Below are 14,735 nucleotides of genomic sequence, written 5' to 3'. Positions count from 1 at the left end.
GCCTGTGTGTAACCGTATGTCTCCAAGTTGAAGCCTGTGTGTAACCGTGTGTCTCCAGGTTGAAGCCTGTGTGTAACTGTGTGTCTCCAGGTTGAAGCCTGTGTGTAACCGTGTGTCTCCAGGTTGAAGCCTGTGTGTCTCCAGGTTGAAGCCTGTGTGTAACTGTGTGTCTCCAGGATGAAGCCTGTGTGTCTCCAGGTTGAAGCCTGTGTGTAACTGTGTGTCTCCAGGTTGAAGCCTGTGTGTAACTGTGTGTCTCCAGGTTGAAGCCTGTGTGTAACTGTGTGTCTCCAGGTTGAAGCCTGTGTGTAACTGTATGTCTCCAGGTTGAAGCCTGTGTGTAACTGTGTGTCTCCAGCTTGAAGCCTGTGTGTAACTGTGTGTCTCCAGGTTGAAGCCTGTGTGTAACCGTGTGTCTCCAGGTTGAAGCCTGTGTGTAACTGTGTGTCTCCAGGTTGAAGCCTGTGGGTAACTGTGTGTCTCCAGGTTGAAGCCTGTGTGTAACTGTGTGTCTCCAGGTTGAAGCCTGTGTGTAACCGTATTTCTCCAGGTTGAAGCCTGTGTGTAACCGTATGTCTCCAGGTTGAAGCCTGTGTGAACTGTGTGTCTCCAGGTTGAAGCCTGTGTGTAACTGTGTGTCTCCAGGTTGAAGCCTGTGTGTAACTGTGTGTCTCCAGGCTGAAGCCTGTGTGTAACTGTGTGTCTCCAGGTTGAAGCCTGTGTGTAACTGTGTGTCTCCAGGTTGAAGCCTGTGTGTAACCGTATTTCTCCAGGTTGAAGCCTGTGTGTAACCGTGTGTCTCCAGGTTGAAGCCTGTGTGTAACTGTGTGTCTCCAGGTTGAAGCCTGTGTGTAACCGTGTGTCTCCAGGTTGAAGCCTGTGTGTAACCGTGTGTCTCCAGGTTGAAGCCTGTGTGTAACCGTGTGTCTCCAGGTTGAAGCCTGTGTGTCTCCAGGTTGAAGCCTGTGTGTAACTGTGTGTCTCCAGGTTGAAGCCTGTGTGTTTCCAGGTTGAAGCCTGTGTGTAACTGTGTGTCTCCAGGTTGAAGCCTGTGTGTAACTGTGTGTCTCCATGTTGAAGTCTGTGTGTAACTGTGTGTCTCCAGGTTGAAGCCTGTGTGTAACTGTGTGTCTCCAGGTTGAAGCCTGTGTGTAACTGTGTGTCTCAGGTTGAACCCTGTGTGTAACTGTGTGTCTCCAGGTTGAAGTCTGTGTGTAACTGTGTCTCCAGGTTGAAGCCTGTGTGTCTCCAGGTTGAAGCCTGTGTGTAACTGTGTGTCTCCAGGTTGAAGCCTGTGTGTAACTGTGTGTCTCCAGGTTGAAGCCTGTGTGTAACTGTGTGTCTCCAGGTTGAAGCCTGTGTGTAACCGTGTGTCTCCAGGTTGAAGCCTGTGTGTAACTGTGTGTCTCAGGTTGAAGCCTGTGTGTAACTGTGTGTCTCCAGGTTGAAGCCTGTGTGTAACTGTGTGTCTCCAGGTTGAAGCCTGTGTGTCCGGTTGAAGCCTGTGTGTCTCCCAGGTTGGAAGCCTGTGTGTAACCGTGTGTCTCCAGGTTGAAGCCTGTGTGTAACCGTGTGTCTCCAGGTTGAAGCCTGTGTGTGTAACCGAGTGTCTCCAGGTTGAAGCCTGTGTGTAACCGCGTGCCTCCAGGTTGAAGCCTGTGTGTAACCGCGTGTCTCCAGGTTGAAGCCTGTGTGTAACCGTGTGTCTCCAGGTTGAAGCCTGTGTGTAACCGTGTGTCTCCAGGTTGAAGCCTGTGTGTAACTGTGTGTCTCCAGGTTGAAGCCTGTGTGTAACTGTGTGTCTCCAGGTTGAAGCCTGTGTGTAACTGTGTGTCTCCAGGTTGAAGCCTGTGTGTAACTGAGTGTCTCCAGGTTGAAGCCTGTGTGTAACTGCGTGTCTCCAGGTTGAAGCCTGTGTGTAACTGCGTGTCTCCAGGTTGAAGCCTGTGTGTAACTGCGTGTCTCCAGGTTGAAGCCTGTGTGTAACTGTGTGTCTCCAGGTTGAAGCCTGTGTGTAACCGTGTGTCTCCAGGTTGAAGCCTGTGTGTAACCGTATGTCTCCAGGTTGAAGCCTGTGTGCAACTGTGTGTCTCCAGGTTGAAGCCTGTGTGTAACGGTGTGTCTCCAGGTTGAAGCCTGTGTGTAACCGTGTGTCTCCAGGTTGAAGCCTGTGTGTCTCCAGGTTGAAGCCTGTGTGTAACTGTATGTCTCCAGGTTGAAGCCTGTGTGTAACCGTATGTCTCCAGGTTGAAGCCTGTGTGTAACTGTGTGTCTCCAGGTTGAAGCCTGTGTGCAACTGTGTGTCTCCAGGTTGAAGCCTGTGTGTAACTGTGTGTCTCCAGGTTGAAGCCTGTGTGTCTCCAGGTTGAAGCCTGTGTGTCTCCAGGTTGAAGCCTGTGTGTAACCGTGTGTCTCCAGGTTGAAGCCTGTGTGTAACCGTGTGTCTCCAGGTTGAAGCCTGTGTGTAACCGTGTGTCTCCAGGTTGAAGCCTGTGTGTAACTGTGTGTCTCCAGGTTGAAGCCTGTGTGTAACTGTGTGTCTCCAGGTTGAAGCCTGTGTGTAACTGTGTGTCTCCAGGTTGAAGCCTGTGTGTAACTGTGTGTCTCCAGTTTGAAGCCTGTGTGTAACTGTGTGTCTCCAGGTTGAAGCCTGTGTGTAACTGTTTGTCTCCAGGTTGAAGCCTGTGGGTAACCGTGTGTCTCCAGGTTGAAGCCTGTGTGTCTCCAGGTTGAAGCCTGTGTGTAACTGTGTGTCTCCCAGGTTGAAGCCTGTGTGTAACCGTGTGTCTCCAGGTTGAAGCCTGTGTGTAACTGTGTGTCTCCAGGTTGAAGCCTGTGTGTAACTGTATGTCTCCAGGTTGAAGCCTGTGTGTAACCGTGTGTCTCAGGTTGAAGCCTGTGTGTAACGGTGTGTCTCCAGGTTGAAGCCTGTGTGTAACCGTGTGTCTCCAGGTTGAAGCCTGTGTGTCTCCAGGTTGAAGCCTGTGTGTAACTGTGTGTCTCCAGGTTGAAGCCTGTGTGTAACTGTGTGTCTCAGGTTGAAGCCTGTGTGTAACCGTGTGTCTCCAGGTTGAAGCCTGTGTGTAACTGTGTGTCTCCAGGTTGAAGCCTGTGTGTAACCGTGTGTCTCCAGGTTGAAGCCTGTGTGTAACTGTGTGTCTCCAGGTTGAAGCCTGTGTGTAACTGTGTGTCTCCAGGTTGAAGCCTGTGTGTAACTGTGTGTCTCCAGGTTGAAGCCTGTGTGTAACTGAGTGTCTCCAGGTTGAAGCCTGTGTGTAACTGCGTGTCTCCAGGTTGAAGCCTGTGTGTAACTGCGTGTCTCCAGGTTGAAGCCTGTGTGTAACTGCGTGTCTCCAGGTTGAAGCCTGTGTGTAACTGTGTGTCTCCAGGTTGAAGCCTGTGTGTAACCGTGTGTCTCCAGGTTGAAGCCTGTGTGTAACCGTATGTCTCCAGGTTGAAGCCTGTGTGTAACGGTGTGTCTCCAGGTTGAAGCCTGTGTGTAACGGTGTGTCTCCAGGTTGAAGCCTGTGTGTAACCGTGTGTCTCCAGGTTGAAGCCTGTGTGTCTCCAGGTTGAAGCCTGTGTGTAACTGTATGTCTCCAGGTTGAAGCCTGTGTGTAACCGTATGTCTCCAGGTTGAAGCCTGTGTGTAACTGTGTGTCTCCAGGTTGAAGTCTGTGTGCAACTGTGTGTCTCCAGGTTGAAGCCTGTGTGTAACTGTGTGTCTCCAAGTTGAAGCCTGTGTGTCTCAGGTTGAAGCCTGTGTGTCTCCAGGTTGAAGCCTGTGTGTAACCGTGTGTCTCCAGGTTGAAGACTGTGTGTAACCGTGTGTCTCCAGGTTGAAGCCTGTGTGTAACCGTGTGTCTCCAGGTTGAAGCCTGTGTGTAACTGTGTGTCTCCAGGTTGAAGCCTGTGTGTAACTGTGTGTCTCCAGGTTGAAGCCTGTGTGTAACTGTGTGTCTCAGGTTGAAGTCTGTGTGTAACTGTGTGTCTCCAGTTTGAAGCCTGTGTGTAACTGTGTGTCTCCAGGTTGAAGCCTGTGTGTAACTGTTTGTCTCCAGGTTGAAGCCTGTGGGTAACCGTGTGTCTCCAGGTTGAAGCCTGTGTGTCTCCAGGTTGAAGCCTGTGTGTAACTGTGTGTCTCCAGGTTGAAGCCTGTGTGTAACCGTGTGTCTCCAGGTTGAAGCCTGTGTGTAACTGTGTGTCTCCAGGTTGAAGCCTGTGTGTAACTGTATGTCTCCAGGTTGAAGCCTGTGTGTAACCGTGTGTCTCCAGGTTGAAGCCTGTGTGTAACGGTGTGTCTCCAGGTTGAAGCCTGTGTGTAACCGTGTGTCTCCAGGTTGAAGCCTGTGTGTCTCCAGGTTGAAGCCTGTGTGTAACTGTGTGTCTCCAGGTTGAAGCCTGTGTGTAACTGTGTGTCTCCAGGTTGAAGCCTGTGTGTAACCGTGTGTCTCCAGGTTGAAGCCTGTGTGTAACTGTGTGTCTCCAGGTTGAAGCCTGTGTGTAACCGTGTGTCTCCAGGTTGAAGCCTGTGTGTAACTGTGTGTCTCCAGGTTGAAGCCTGTGTGTAACTGTGTGTCTCCAGGTTGAAGCCTGTGTGTCTCCAGGTTGAAGCCTGTGTGTAACTGTGTGTCTCCAGGATGAAGCCTGTGTGTAACTGTGTGTCTCCAGGTTGAAGCCTGTGTGTAACTGTGTGTCTCCAGGATGAAGCCTGTGTGTAACTGTGTGTCTCCAGGTTGAAGTCTGTGTGTAACTGTGTGTCTCCAAGTTGAAGCCTGTGTGTCTCCAGGTTGAAGCCTGTGTGTCTCCAGGTTGAAGCATGTGTGTAACTGTATGTCTCCAGGCTGAAGCCTGTGTGTAACTGTGTGTCTCCAGGTTGAAGCCTGTGTGTAACCGTGTGTCTCCAGGTTGAAGCCTGTGTGTAACCGTATGTCTCCAAGTTGAAGCCTGTGTGTAACCGTGTGTCTCCAGGTTGAAGCCTGTGTGTAACTGTGTGTCTCCAGGTTGAAGCCTGTGTGTAACCGTGTGTCTCCAGGTTGAAGCCTGTGTGTAACTGTGTGTCTCCAGGTTGGAAGCCTGTGTGTAACTGTATGTCTCCAGGTTGAAGCCTGTGTGTAACTGTGTGTCTCCAGGTTGAAGCCTGTGTATAACCGTGTGTCTCCAGGCTGAAGCCTGTGTGTCTCCAGGCTGAAGCCTGTGTGTAACTGTGTGTAACTGTGTGTCTCCAGGTTGAAGGCTGTGTGTAACTGTGTGTCTCCAGGTTGAAGCCTGTGTGTAACTGTGTGTCTCCAGGTTGAAGCCTGTGTGTAACTGTATGTCTCCAGGTTGAAGCCTGTGTGTAACTGTGTGTCTCCAGGTTGAAGCCTGTGTGTAACTGTGTGTCTCCCAGGTTGAAGCCTGTGTGTAACTGTGTGTCTCCAGGTTGAAGCCTGTGTGTAACCGTGTGTCTCCAGGTTGAAGCCTGTGTGTCTCCAGGTTGAAGTCTGTGTGTCTCCAGGTTGAAGCCTGTGTGTAACTGTGTGTCTCCAGGTTGAAGCCTGTGTGTAACTGTGTGTCTCCAGGTTGAAGCCTGTGTGTGTAACTGTGTGTCTCCAGGTTGAAGCATGTGTGTAACTGTATGTCTCCAGGCTGAAGCCTGTGTGTAACTGTGTGTCTCCAGGTTGAAGCCTGTGTGTAACTCGTGTGTCTCCAGGTTGAAGCCTGTGTGTAACCGTATGTCTCCAAGTTGAAGCCTGTGTGTAACCGTGTGTCTCCAGGTTGAAGCCTGTGTGTAACTGTGTGTCTCCAGGTTGAAGCCTGTGTGTAACCGTGTGTCTCAGGTTGAAGCCTGTGTCTCCAGGTTGAAGCCTGTGTGTAACTGTGTGTCTCCAGGATGAAGCCTGTGTGTCTCCAGGTTGAAGCCTGTGTGTAACTGTGTGTCTCCAGGTTGAAGCCTGTGTGTAACTGTGTGTCTCCAGGTTGAAGCCTGTGTGTAACTGTGTGTCTCCAGGTTGAAGCCTGTGTGTAACTGTATGTCTCCAGGTTGAAGCCTGTGTGTAACTGTGTGTCTCCAGCTTGAAGCCTGTGTGTAACTGTGTGTCTCCAGGTTGAAGCCTGTGTGTAACCGTGTGTCTCCAGGTTGAAGCCTGTGTGTAACTGTGTGTCTCCAGGTTGAAGCCTGTGGGTAACTGTGTGTCTCCAGGTTGAAGTCTGTGTGTAACTGTGTGTCTCCAGGTTGAAGCCTGTGTGTAACCGTATTTCTCCAGGTTGAAGCCTGTGTGTAACCGTATGTCTCCCAGGTTGAAGCCTGTGTGTAACTGTGTGTCTCCAGGTTGAAGCCTGTGTGTAACTGTGTGTCTCCAGGTTGAAGCCTGTGTGTAACTGTGTGTCTCCAGGCTGAAGCCTGTGTGTAACTGTGTGTCTCCAGGTTGAAGTCTGTGTGTAACTGTGTGTCTCCAGGTTGAAGCCTGTGTGTAACCGTATTTCTCCAGGTTGAAGCCTGTGTGTAACCGTGTGTCTCAGGTTGAAGCCTGTGTGTAACTGTGTGTCTCCCAGGTTGAAGCCTGTGTGTAACCGTGTGTCTCCAGGTTGAAGCCTGTGTGTAACCGTGTGTCTCCAGGTTGAAGCCTGTGTGTAACCGTGTGTCTCCAGGTTGAAGCCTGTGTGTCTCCCAGGTTGAAGCCTGTGTGTAACTGTGTGTCTCCAGGTTGAAGCCTGTGTGTTTCCAGGTTGAAGCCTGTGTGTAACTGTGTGTCTCCAGGTTGAAGCCTGTGTGTAACTGTGTGTCTCCATGTTGAAGTCTGTGTGTAACTGTGTGTCTCCATGTTGAAGTCTGTGTGTAACTGTGTGTCTCCAGGTTGAAGCCTGTGTGTAACTGTGTGTCTCCAGGTTGAACCCCTGTGTGTAACTGTGTGTCTCCAGGTTGAAGTCTGTGTGTAACTGTGTCTCCAGGTTGGAAGCCTGTGTGTCTCCAGGTTGAAGCCTGTGTGTAACTGTGTGTCTCCAGGTTGAAGCCTGTGTGTAACTGTGTGTCTCCAGGTTGAAGCCTGTGTGTAACTGTGTGTCTCCCAGGTTGAAGCCTGTGTGTAACCCGTGTGTCTCAGGTTGAAGCCTGTGTGTAACTGTGTGTCTCCAGGTTGAAGCCTGTGTGTAACTGTGTGTCTCCAGGTTGAAGCCTGTGTGTAACGTGTGTCTCCAGGTTGAAGCCTGTGTGTCTCCAGGTTGAAGCCTGTGTGTCTCTCAGGTTGGAAGCCTGTGTGTAACCGTGTGTCTCCAGGTTGAAGCCTGTGTGTAACCGTGTGTCTCCAGGTTGAAGCCTGTGTGTAACCGTGTGTCTCAGGTTGAAGCCTGTGTGTCTCCCAGGTTGAAGCCTGTGTGTAACCGTGTGCCTCAGGTTGAAGCCTGTGTGTAACCGTGTGTCTCCAGGTTGAAGCCTGTGTGTAACCGTGTGTCTCCAGGTTGAAGCCTGTGTGTAACTGTGTGTCTCCAGGTTGAAGCCTGTGTAACTGTGTGTCTCAGGTTGAAGCCTGTGTGTAACTGAGTGTCTCAGGTTGAAGCCTGTGTGTAACTGCGTGTCTCCAGGTTGAAGCCTGTGTGCAACTGCTCGTGTCTCCAGGTTGAAGCCTGTGTGTAACTGCGTGTCTCAGGTTGAAGCCTGTGTGTAACTGCGTGTCTCCAGGTTGAAGCCTGTGTGTAACCGTGTGTCTCCAGGTTGAAGCCTGTGTGTAACTGTGTCTCCAGGTTGAAGCCTGTGTGTAACCGGTGTGTCTCCAGGTTGAAGCCTGTGTGTAACTGTGTGTCTCCAGGTTGAAGCCTGTGTGTAACTGTGTGTCTCCAGGTTGAAGCCTGTGTGTAACCGTGTGTCTCCAGGTTGAAGCCTGTGTGTAACCGCGTGTCTCCAGGTTGAAGCCTGTGTGTAACTGTGTGTCTCCAGGTTGAAGCCTGTGTGTAACCTGTCTCCAGGTTGAAGCCTGTGTGTAACTGTGTGTCTCCAGGTTGAAGCCTGTGTGTAACTTGTGTCTCCAGGTTGAAGCCTGTGTAACTGTGTGTCTCCAGGTTGAAGCCTGTGTGTAACTGTGTGTCTCCAGGTTGAAGCCTGTGTGTAACCGGTTCTCCAGGTTGAAGCCTGTGTGTAACCGTGTGTCTCCAGGTTGAAGCCTGTGTGTAACCGTGTGTCTCCAGGTTGAAGCCTGTGTGTAACCGTGTGTCTCCAGGTTGAAGCCTGTGTGTAACTGTGTGTCTCCAGGTTGAAGCCTGTGTGTAACTGTGTGCTCCAGGTTGAAGCCTGTGTGTAACCGTGTGTCTCCAGGTTGAAGCCTGTGTGTAACGTCTCCAGGTTGAAGCCTGTGTGTACGCGAGTTCTCAGGTTGAAGCCTGTGTGTAACCGTGTGTCTCCAGGTTGAAGCCTGTGTGTAACCGTGTGTCTCCAGGTTGAAGCCTGTGTGTAACCGTGTGTCTCCAGGTTGAAGCCTGTGTGTAACTGTGTGTCTCAGGTTGAAGCCTGTGTGTAACTGTGTGTCTCCAGGTTGAAGCCTGTGTGTAACTGTGTGTCTCCAGGTTGAAGCCTGTGTGTAACTGCGTGTCTCCAGGTTGAAGCCTGTGTGTAACTGTGTCTCCCAGGTTGAAGCCTGTGTGTAACTGCGCTGTCTCCAGGTTGAAGCCTGTGTGTAACTGTGTGTCTCCAGGTTGAAGCCTGTGTGTAACTGTGTGTCTCCAGGTTGAAGCCTGTGTGTAACCGTGTGTCTCCAGGTTGAAGCCTGTGTGTAACTGTGTGTCTCCAGGTTGAAGCCTGTGTGTAACCGTGTGTCTCCAGGTTGAAGCCTGTGTGTAACCGTGTGTCTCTCAGGTTGAAGCCTGTGTGTAACTGTGTGTCTCCAGGTTGAAGCCTGTGTGTAACTGTGTGTCTCCAGGTTGAAGCCTGTGTGTATCTCCAGGTTGAAGCCTGTGTGTAACTGTGTGTCTCCAGGTTGAAGCCTGTGTGTAACTGTGTGTCTCCAGGTTGAAGCCTGTGTGTAACTGTGTGTCTCCAGGTTGAAGCCTGTGTGTAACTGTGTGTCTCCAGGTTGAAGCCTGTGTGTAACCGTGTGTCTCCAGGTTGAAGCCTGTGTGTAACCGTGTGTCTCCAGGTTGGAAGCCTGTTGTAACCGTGTGTCTCCAGGTTGAAGCCTGTGTGTAACTGTGTCTCCAGGTTGAAGCCTGTGTGTAACTGTGTGTCTCCAGGTTGGAAGCCTGTGTGTAACTGTGTGTCTCCAGGTTGAAGCCTGTGTGTAACCGTGTGTCTCCAGGTTGAAGCCTGTGTGTAACTGTGTGTCTCCAGGTTGAAGCCTGTGTGTAACTGTGTCTCCCAGGTTGAAGCCTGTGTGTAACTGTGTGTCTCAGGTTGAAGCCTGTGTGTAACTGTGTGTCTCCAGGTTGAAGCCTGTGTGTAACTGTGTGTCTCCAGGTTGAAGCCTGTGTGTAACTGTGTGTCTCCAGGTTGAAGCCTGTGTGTAACTGTGTGTCTCCAGGTTGAAGCCTGTGTGTAACCGTGTGTCTCCAGGTTGAAGCCTGTGTGTAACTGTGTGTCTCCAGGTTGAAGCCTGTGTGTAACTGTGTGTCTCCAGGTTGAAGCCTGTGTGTAACTGTGTCTCCAGGTTGAAGCCTGTGTGTAACTGTGTGTCTCCAGGTTGAAGCCTGTGTGTAACTGTGTGTCTCCAGGTTGAAGCCTGTGTGTAACTGTGTGTCTCCAGGTTGAAGCCTGTGTGTAACTGTGTGTCTCCAGGTTGAAGCCTGTGTGTAACTGTGTGTCTCCAGGTTGAAGCCTGTGTGTAACTGTGTGTCTCCAAGTTGAAGCCTGTGTGTAACTGATGTGTCTCCAGGTTGAAGCCTGTGTGTAACTGTGTCTCCAGGTTGAAGCCTGTGTGTAACTGTGTCTCCAGGTTGAAGCCTGTGTGTAACTGTGTGTCTCCAGGTTGAAGCCTGTGTGTAACCGTGTGTCTCAGGTTGAAGCCTGTGTGTAACTGTGTGTCTCCAGGTTGAAGCCTGTGTGTAACTGTGTGTCTCCAGGTTGAAGCCTGTGTGTAACTGTGTGTCTCCAGGTTGAAGCCTGTGTGTAACTGTGTGTCTCCAGGTTGAAGCCTGTGTGTAACCGTGTCTCCAGGTTGAAGTCTGTGTCTTGTGTCTCCAGGTTGAAGCCTGTGTGTAACCGTGTGTCTCCAGGTTGAAGCCTGTGTGTAACCGTGTGTCTCCAGGTTGAAGCCTGTGTGTAACCGTGTGTCTCCAGGTTGAAGCCTGTGTGTAACTGTGTGTCTCCAGGTTGAAGCCTGTGTGTAACTGTGTGTCTCCAGGTTGAAGCCTGTGTGTAACTGTGTGTCTCCAGGTTGAAGCCTGTGTGTAACCGTGTGTCTCCAGGTTGAAGCCTGTGTGTAACCGTGTGTCTCCAGGTTGAAGCCTGTGTAGTGTGTCTCCAGGTTGAAGCCTGTGTGTAACTGTGTGTCTCCAGGTTGAAGCCTGTGTGTAACTGTGTGTCTCCAGGTTGAAGCCTGTGTGTAACTGTGTGTCTCCAGGTTGAAGCCTGTGTGTAACTGTGTGTCTCCAGTTTGAAGCCTGTGTGTAACTGTGTGTCTCAGGTTGAAGCCTGTGTGTAACTGTTTGTCTCCAGGTTGGAAGCCTGTGTGTAACCGTGTCTCCAGGTTGAAGCCTGTGTGTAACGTGTCTCCAGGCTGAAGCCTGTGTGTAACTGTGTGTCTCCAGGCTGAAGCCTGTGTGTAACCGTGTGTCTCCAGGTTGAAGCCTGTGTGTAACCGTGTGTCTCCAGGTTGAAGCCTGTGTAACGGTGTCTCCAGGTTGAAGCCTGTGTGTAACCGTGTGTCTCCAGGTTGAAGCCTGTGTGTAACTCTCCAGGTTGAAGCCTGTGTGTCTCCAGGTTGAAGCCTGTGTGTAACTGTGTGTCTCCAGGTTGAAGCCTGTGTGTAACTGTGTGTCTCCAGGTTGAAGCCTGTGTGTAACCGTGTGTCTCCAGGTTGAAGCCTGTGTGTCTCCAGGTTGAAGCCTGTGTGTAACTGTGTGTCTCCAGGTTGAAGCCTGTGTGTAACCGTGTGTCTCCAGGTTGAAGCCTGTGTGTAACTGTGTGTCTCCAGGTTGAAGCCTGTGTGTAACTGTGTGTCTCCAGGTTGAAGCCTGTGTGTCTCCAGGTTGAAGCCTGTGTGTAACTGTGTGTCTCCAGGTTGAAGTCTGTGTGTAACTGTGTGTCTCCAGGTTGAAGCCTGTGTGTCTCCAGGTTGAAGCCTGTGTGTCTCCAGGTTGAAGCCTGTGTGTAACTGTGTGTCTCCAGGTTGAAGTCTGTGTGTAACTGTGTGTCTCCAGGTTGAAGCCTGTGTGTAACCGTGTGTCTCCAGGTTGAAGCCTGTGTGTCTCCAGGTTGAAGCCTGTGTGTAACTGTGTGTCTCCAGGTTGAAGCCAATGTGTAGGGACGTGTCCTCTTCATCTGTGATCTACAGACCTCTGGGAACACTGAAACGCACCAGACAGGAGCAGCACACCCACGGTGAGACTCTCTCTCTCCTGACCACAGCCAGCTCTTCTTACATACAACTAACCCTTATCACTTCACACTATCCTTTTACTGCTTTGTGATTGGCTCTGTGTTGTGTCTGTCAGATGTGGACTGTGCTGATTGGCTGTTTGAGGGGGCGGACCTGGCCCCTGTGAGGAAGAGGGTGATGATGCAGGAGGCCACAAAACCACAACTCTTCCTAACCCTCTGGACGAACCACTACCTCTACCCCCTAACACACACACCTCTCACCACAGGAGACTACATGGACTGTACTGAATCTAATGAGGAAGAGGAGAGTGACTTGGAGGAAGAAGAGAGAGAACAGGAGAGAGACTTGGAGGAAGAAGAGAGAGGTGGGGACGAGGGGTCTACATCTAATTCTGGCCCCTCTCCTCCCGCTGGGAGGAGTTTTTCACCACAGAGACTCTGACGGACAGCCAGAACAGCCAACCACACTCCTGCTCTCACACAAGCCCCTCCCACTCCACACTCACAGGCTCTCAGACCCCAGAGCTGTTTGTTGATGACTCCGCCCAAATCCCCTTGCTGTCCATTCCCATCTCAGCTGGGCGAGGCCTGAGCCAGGCTGACAGCATGCTCATCCAATCAGAAGACTGGTGTCAGGGGAGATGTATTGACCAATCTGAGGTTGGGGGGAGGAGAGTGGCAGTCAAACTCACCAACCGGAGTCTCAGGTGTCATCGGACTTTGACATTCCGTCTACGCCGGATTCACAAACACCTGGACCGGACGACCTGAGCGCTCTGTACAGGAGACTGGCCGCTGGAGAGGAAGTGGTCATCAGGACAGGAAGTCCGTCCTCTGACCCCGTCTAACTCTGTGTATATAGACACCACAGGGAAGAGGAAGCGACACATCCCACTCACTAGTTTCTTCTGATTGATATACAGTCAATGAGCTGAGCGGACCAAACCCAGCTGCTAATGCATTGGTGCTGATGGGAGAGCCTCCATCTATAGACAAGTTTACGCGCTGTATCCCGGTGGCGCCATAACTCTACACAAATGCATTTCATTTCCGCCGGAAGTTGTTGGCACAACGTCTGCCGGGTGTAAACACAGCGATGTCGACGCTAGCTTGGGAACACGGTTCTACTACTATGCCGCAACCCGTCAAGGAGCGGAGGGGGAGGAACTTGCAAGGGACTATTTGGAAACTCTGGGCAACAGCATTGAAACCAAAGGCTTAGTGGTGTGCGAAAAGGAACCGTGGCTTGCAGCATCTCCCGATGGAGTGATAAACAACGACATTCTGTTGGAGATCAAATCACCTGTGATGGGAAACAAGTCACTTGCAGAATTTTTGGCAACAAAGAACTGCGAAATCACAACTGTGGCAAACGGAGATAGGGTAGATTACCATATTGCCTGCAATGGTCCAAAAGGCTACTACATGCAGGTACAAATTGGGATGCACTGCACAGGGCTTCAGCACTCCAAGTTGGTGATCTGGAACAAAACTGAGCACCTAGAAATCGAAGTACCCTACGACCAAGGCTTTGTCCAGGGGCATATCATAAGGCTGCGCACATTCTACTTTGTCCACATGCTCCCGAAAATTGTTGATGATTTTGTTGAGGGAAGGTTACAGTTCTGCAGTAAATATCTCAGCATTTTAAAACCAAAATAAACTGCCTTATTTAGGTCATGCCCACAGGAGCCAACAGATGTCCATTGTTTACATGATCTCTTTATGCTGTGCAATATATCAGTGTGCCTACTGTTTGAGTGAAAATAAAGTTATGTAATTTCAATCCTTAGAGTGCTACAATTTATTTTAATTCATAATTCATAGTAAGCTCATACTGTACATAAATAACACTGGATTAATTAATTGTTTTGAGGAAACTAAACAAATGGCTTCAACAAGAAAGATTGCGTGTTTAATCTTAACAGGTATTAAAAAGTAAAATACAAAAGCAGCCCACACAATTACATCACTATGAAAATATTCATATATAATATTTAAAAATACAATGCACGCAGTATTTGTTGTGTTTATCTGTATTTAATGAACAACATGGCTGGGTGTTGGTAGACAGGGACACAGGGCAAGATTCTAAACCTCACTGATCAGTGGGCTCTTCAGGTTAACTAGGCCAGCACAGATGGTTAAGATGTTGTCCAGTTTCGGTGCCATGCTGATGGGAACATTCTGGGATAAAATCTTAAACCCCTTCAGTCTCTGGATTGCTCTTTCCACATGTATGCGGACATTGGCTACTCGCCTGGTACGTGTCGTCTCCTCATTGGTCAACTGATTGCACCTGTAGGTGAAAGCAGGGATGTTCAAACTGACCCTTCTCTCATCAAGCAAGTCTCGAATGGTGAACCCACGGTCCGCCATGACCTCATCACCAGCCCTCAGATAGTCTAGGAACCCACTGTCCATGGTGATAAACTTATCGCTGCTTCTGCCAGCATAGGCATCAGATATAAACATGATTAGCCCATTAGGGGCCACAGCGACGAGATCTTTCACAGTGTTGCGTGATTTATACTGGCTGAAAGTGTCACTCCTTGAGTCGTGGTTTGTGGCTCTCTGCATGGCACTTTCGGCACAGTCAATGATGCAGGTGGTTCGAGGGTAGTTCCTCTGAAACGACAAGGGCATGGTGGCACGAATGGTCTCTCTTGGAAGCCAGGGGATCAGGACTTTGAACTGTTCACCCATCACGTCAATCCAGTGACTAATCACAATGCTTGCCATGGATGTAGACACATTGAAGCGGTGAGCAATATCTCCTAATATTAGGTTTAGTTTTAGTTTCATCAACGTCATAAGTATTTGGTCAACAACAGGAAGGGTAATTGATGGCTTACTGAAAGGCAACAACACCGGGTCACCAGGGTGAAGAATTGAACCATAAGCACTCCTGTATACAGCCGGGACCTAGCATCATCAATGACCGTGGTGCTGGTCACAGTAGGACCCATTTCTGCCTCGCACTGTGTGGCCTTGTCTACTTTAACAGACTGTGTTGAACAGTAAATGTGATCAATATGTGACGGATCTTCCCATTGGGTCTGGGCATCTCGAAATTTTGGTGTAGCAGGCTCGGCCTCACAGACAGGCTGACAGGTTTCTGGAGCATCTAAAAAGGGGAAGAGAAAACATGGATGGAGCAAAATTAATACAGGCATAGAGTCCTCTCACTACAAACATCACAATGGAAAAATGTGTACTACAACATTGCACT

At 50.2% G+C, this 14,735-nt stretch overlaps 1 protein-coding gene across 1 annotated transcript; it reads right to left on the bottom strand.

The window, feature by feature from the left end:
• Nucleotides 1-13,521: 13,521 nt before the first annotated feature.
• Nucleotides 13,522-14,362, bottom strand: LOC121553778 (the record flags this gene model as incomplete). Its single annotated transcript, XM_041867168.2, has 1 exon — nt 13,522-14,362. A coding segment is annotated over one exon (768 nt), but the record flags the coding sequence as incomplete, so codon positions are not given.
• Between the last annotated feature and the right edge of the window lie 373 nt (nt 14,363-14,735).

Source organism: Coregonus clupeaformis, unplaced genomic scaffold (genome assembly GCF_020615455.1).
Source record: "Coregonus clupeaformis isolate EN_2021a unplaced genomic scaffold, ASM2061545v1 scaf1741, whole genome shotgun sequence".
In the NCBI taxonomy this organism is placed as follows: domain Eukaryota; kingdom Metazoa; phylum Chordata; class Actinopteri; order Salmoniformes; family Salmonidae; genus Coregonus; species Coregonus clupeaformis.
Note: the sequence above shows the minus strand (reverse complement) of the source record. Positions and strands in the feature narration are given on the sequence as shown.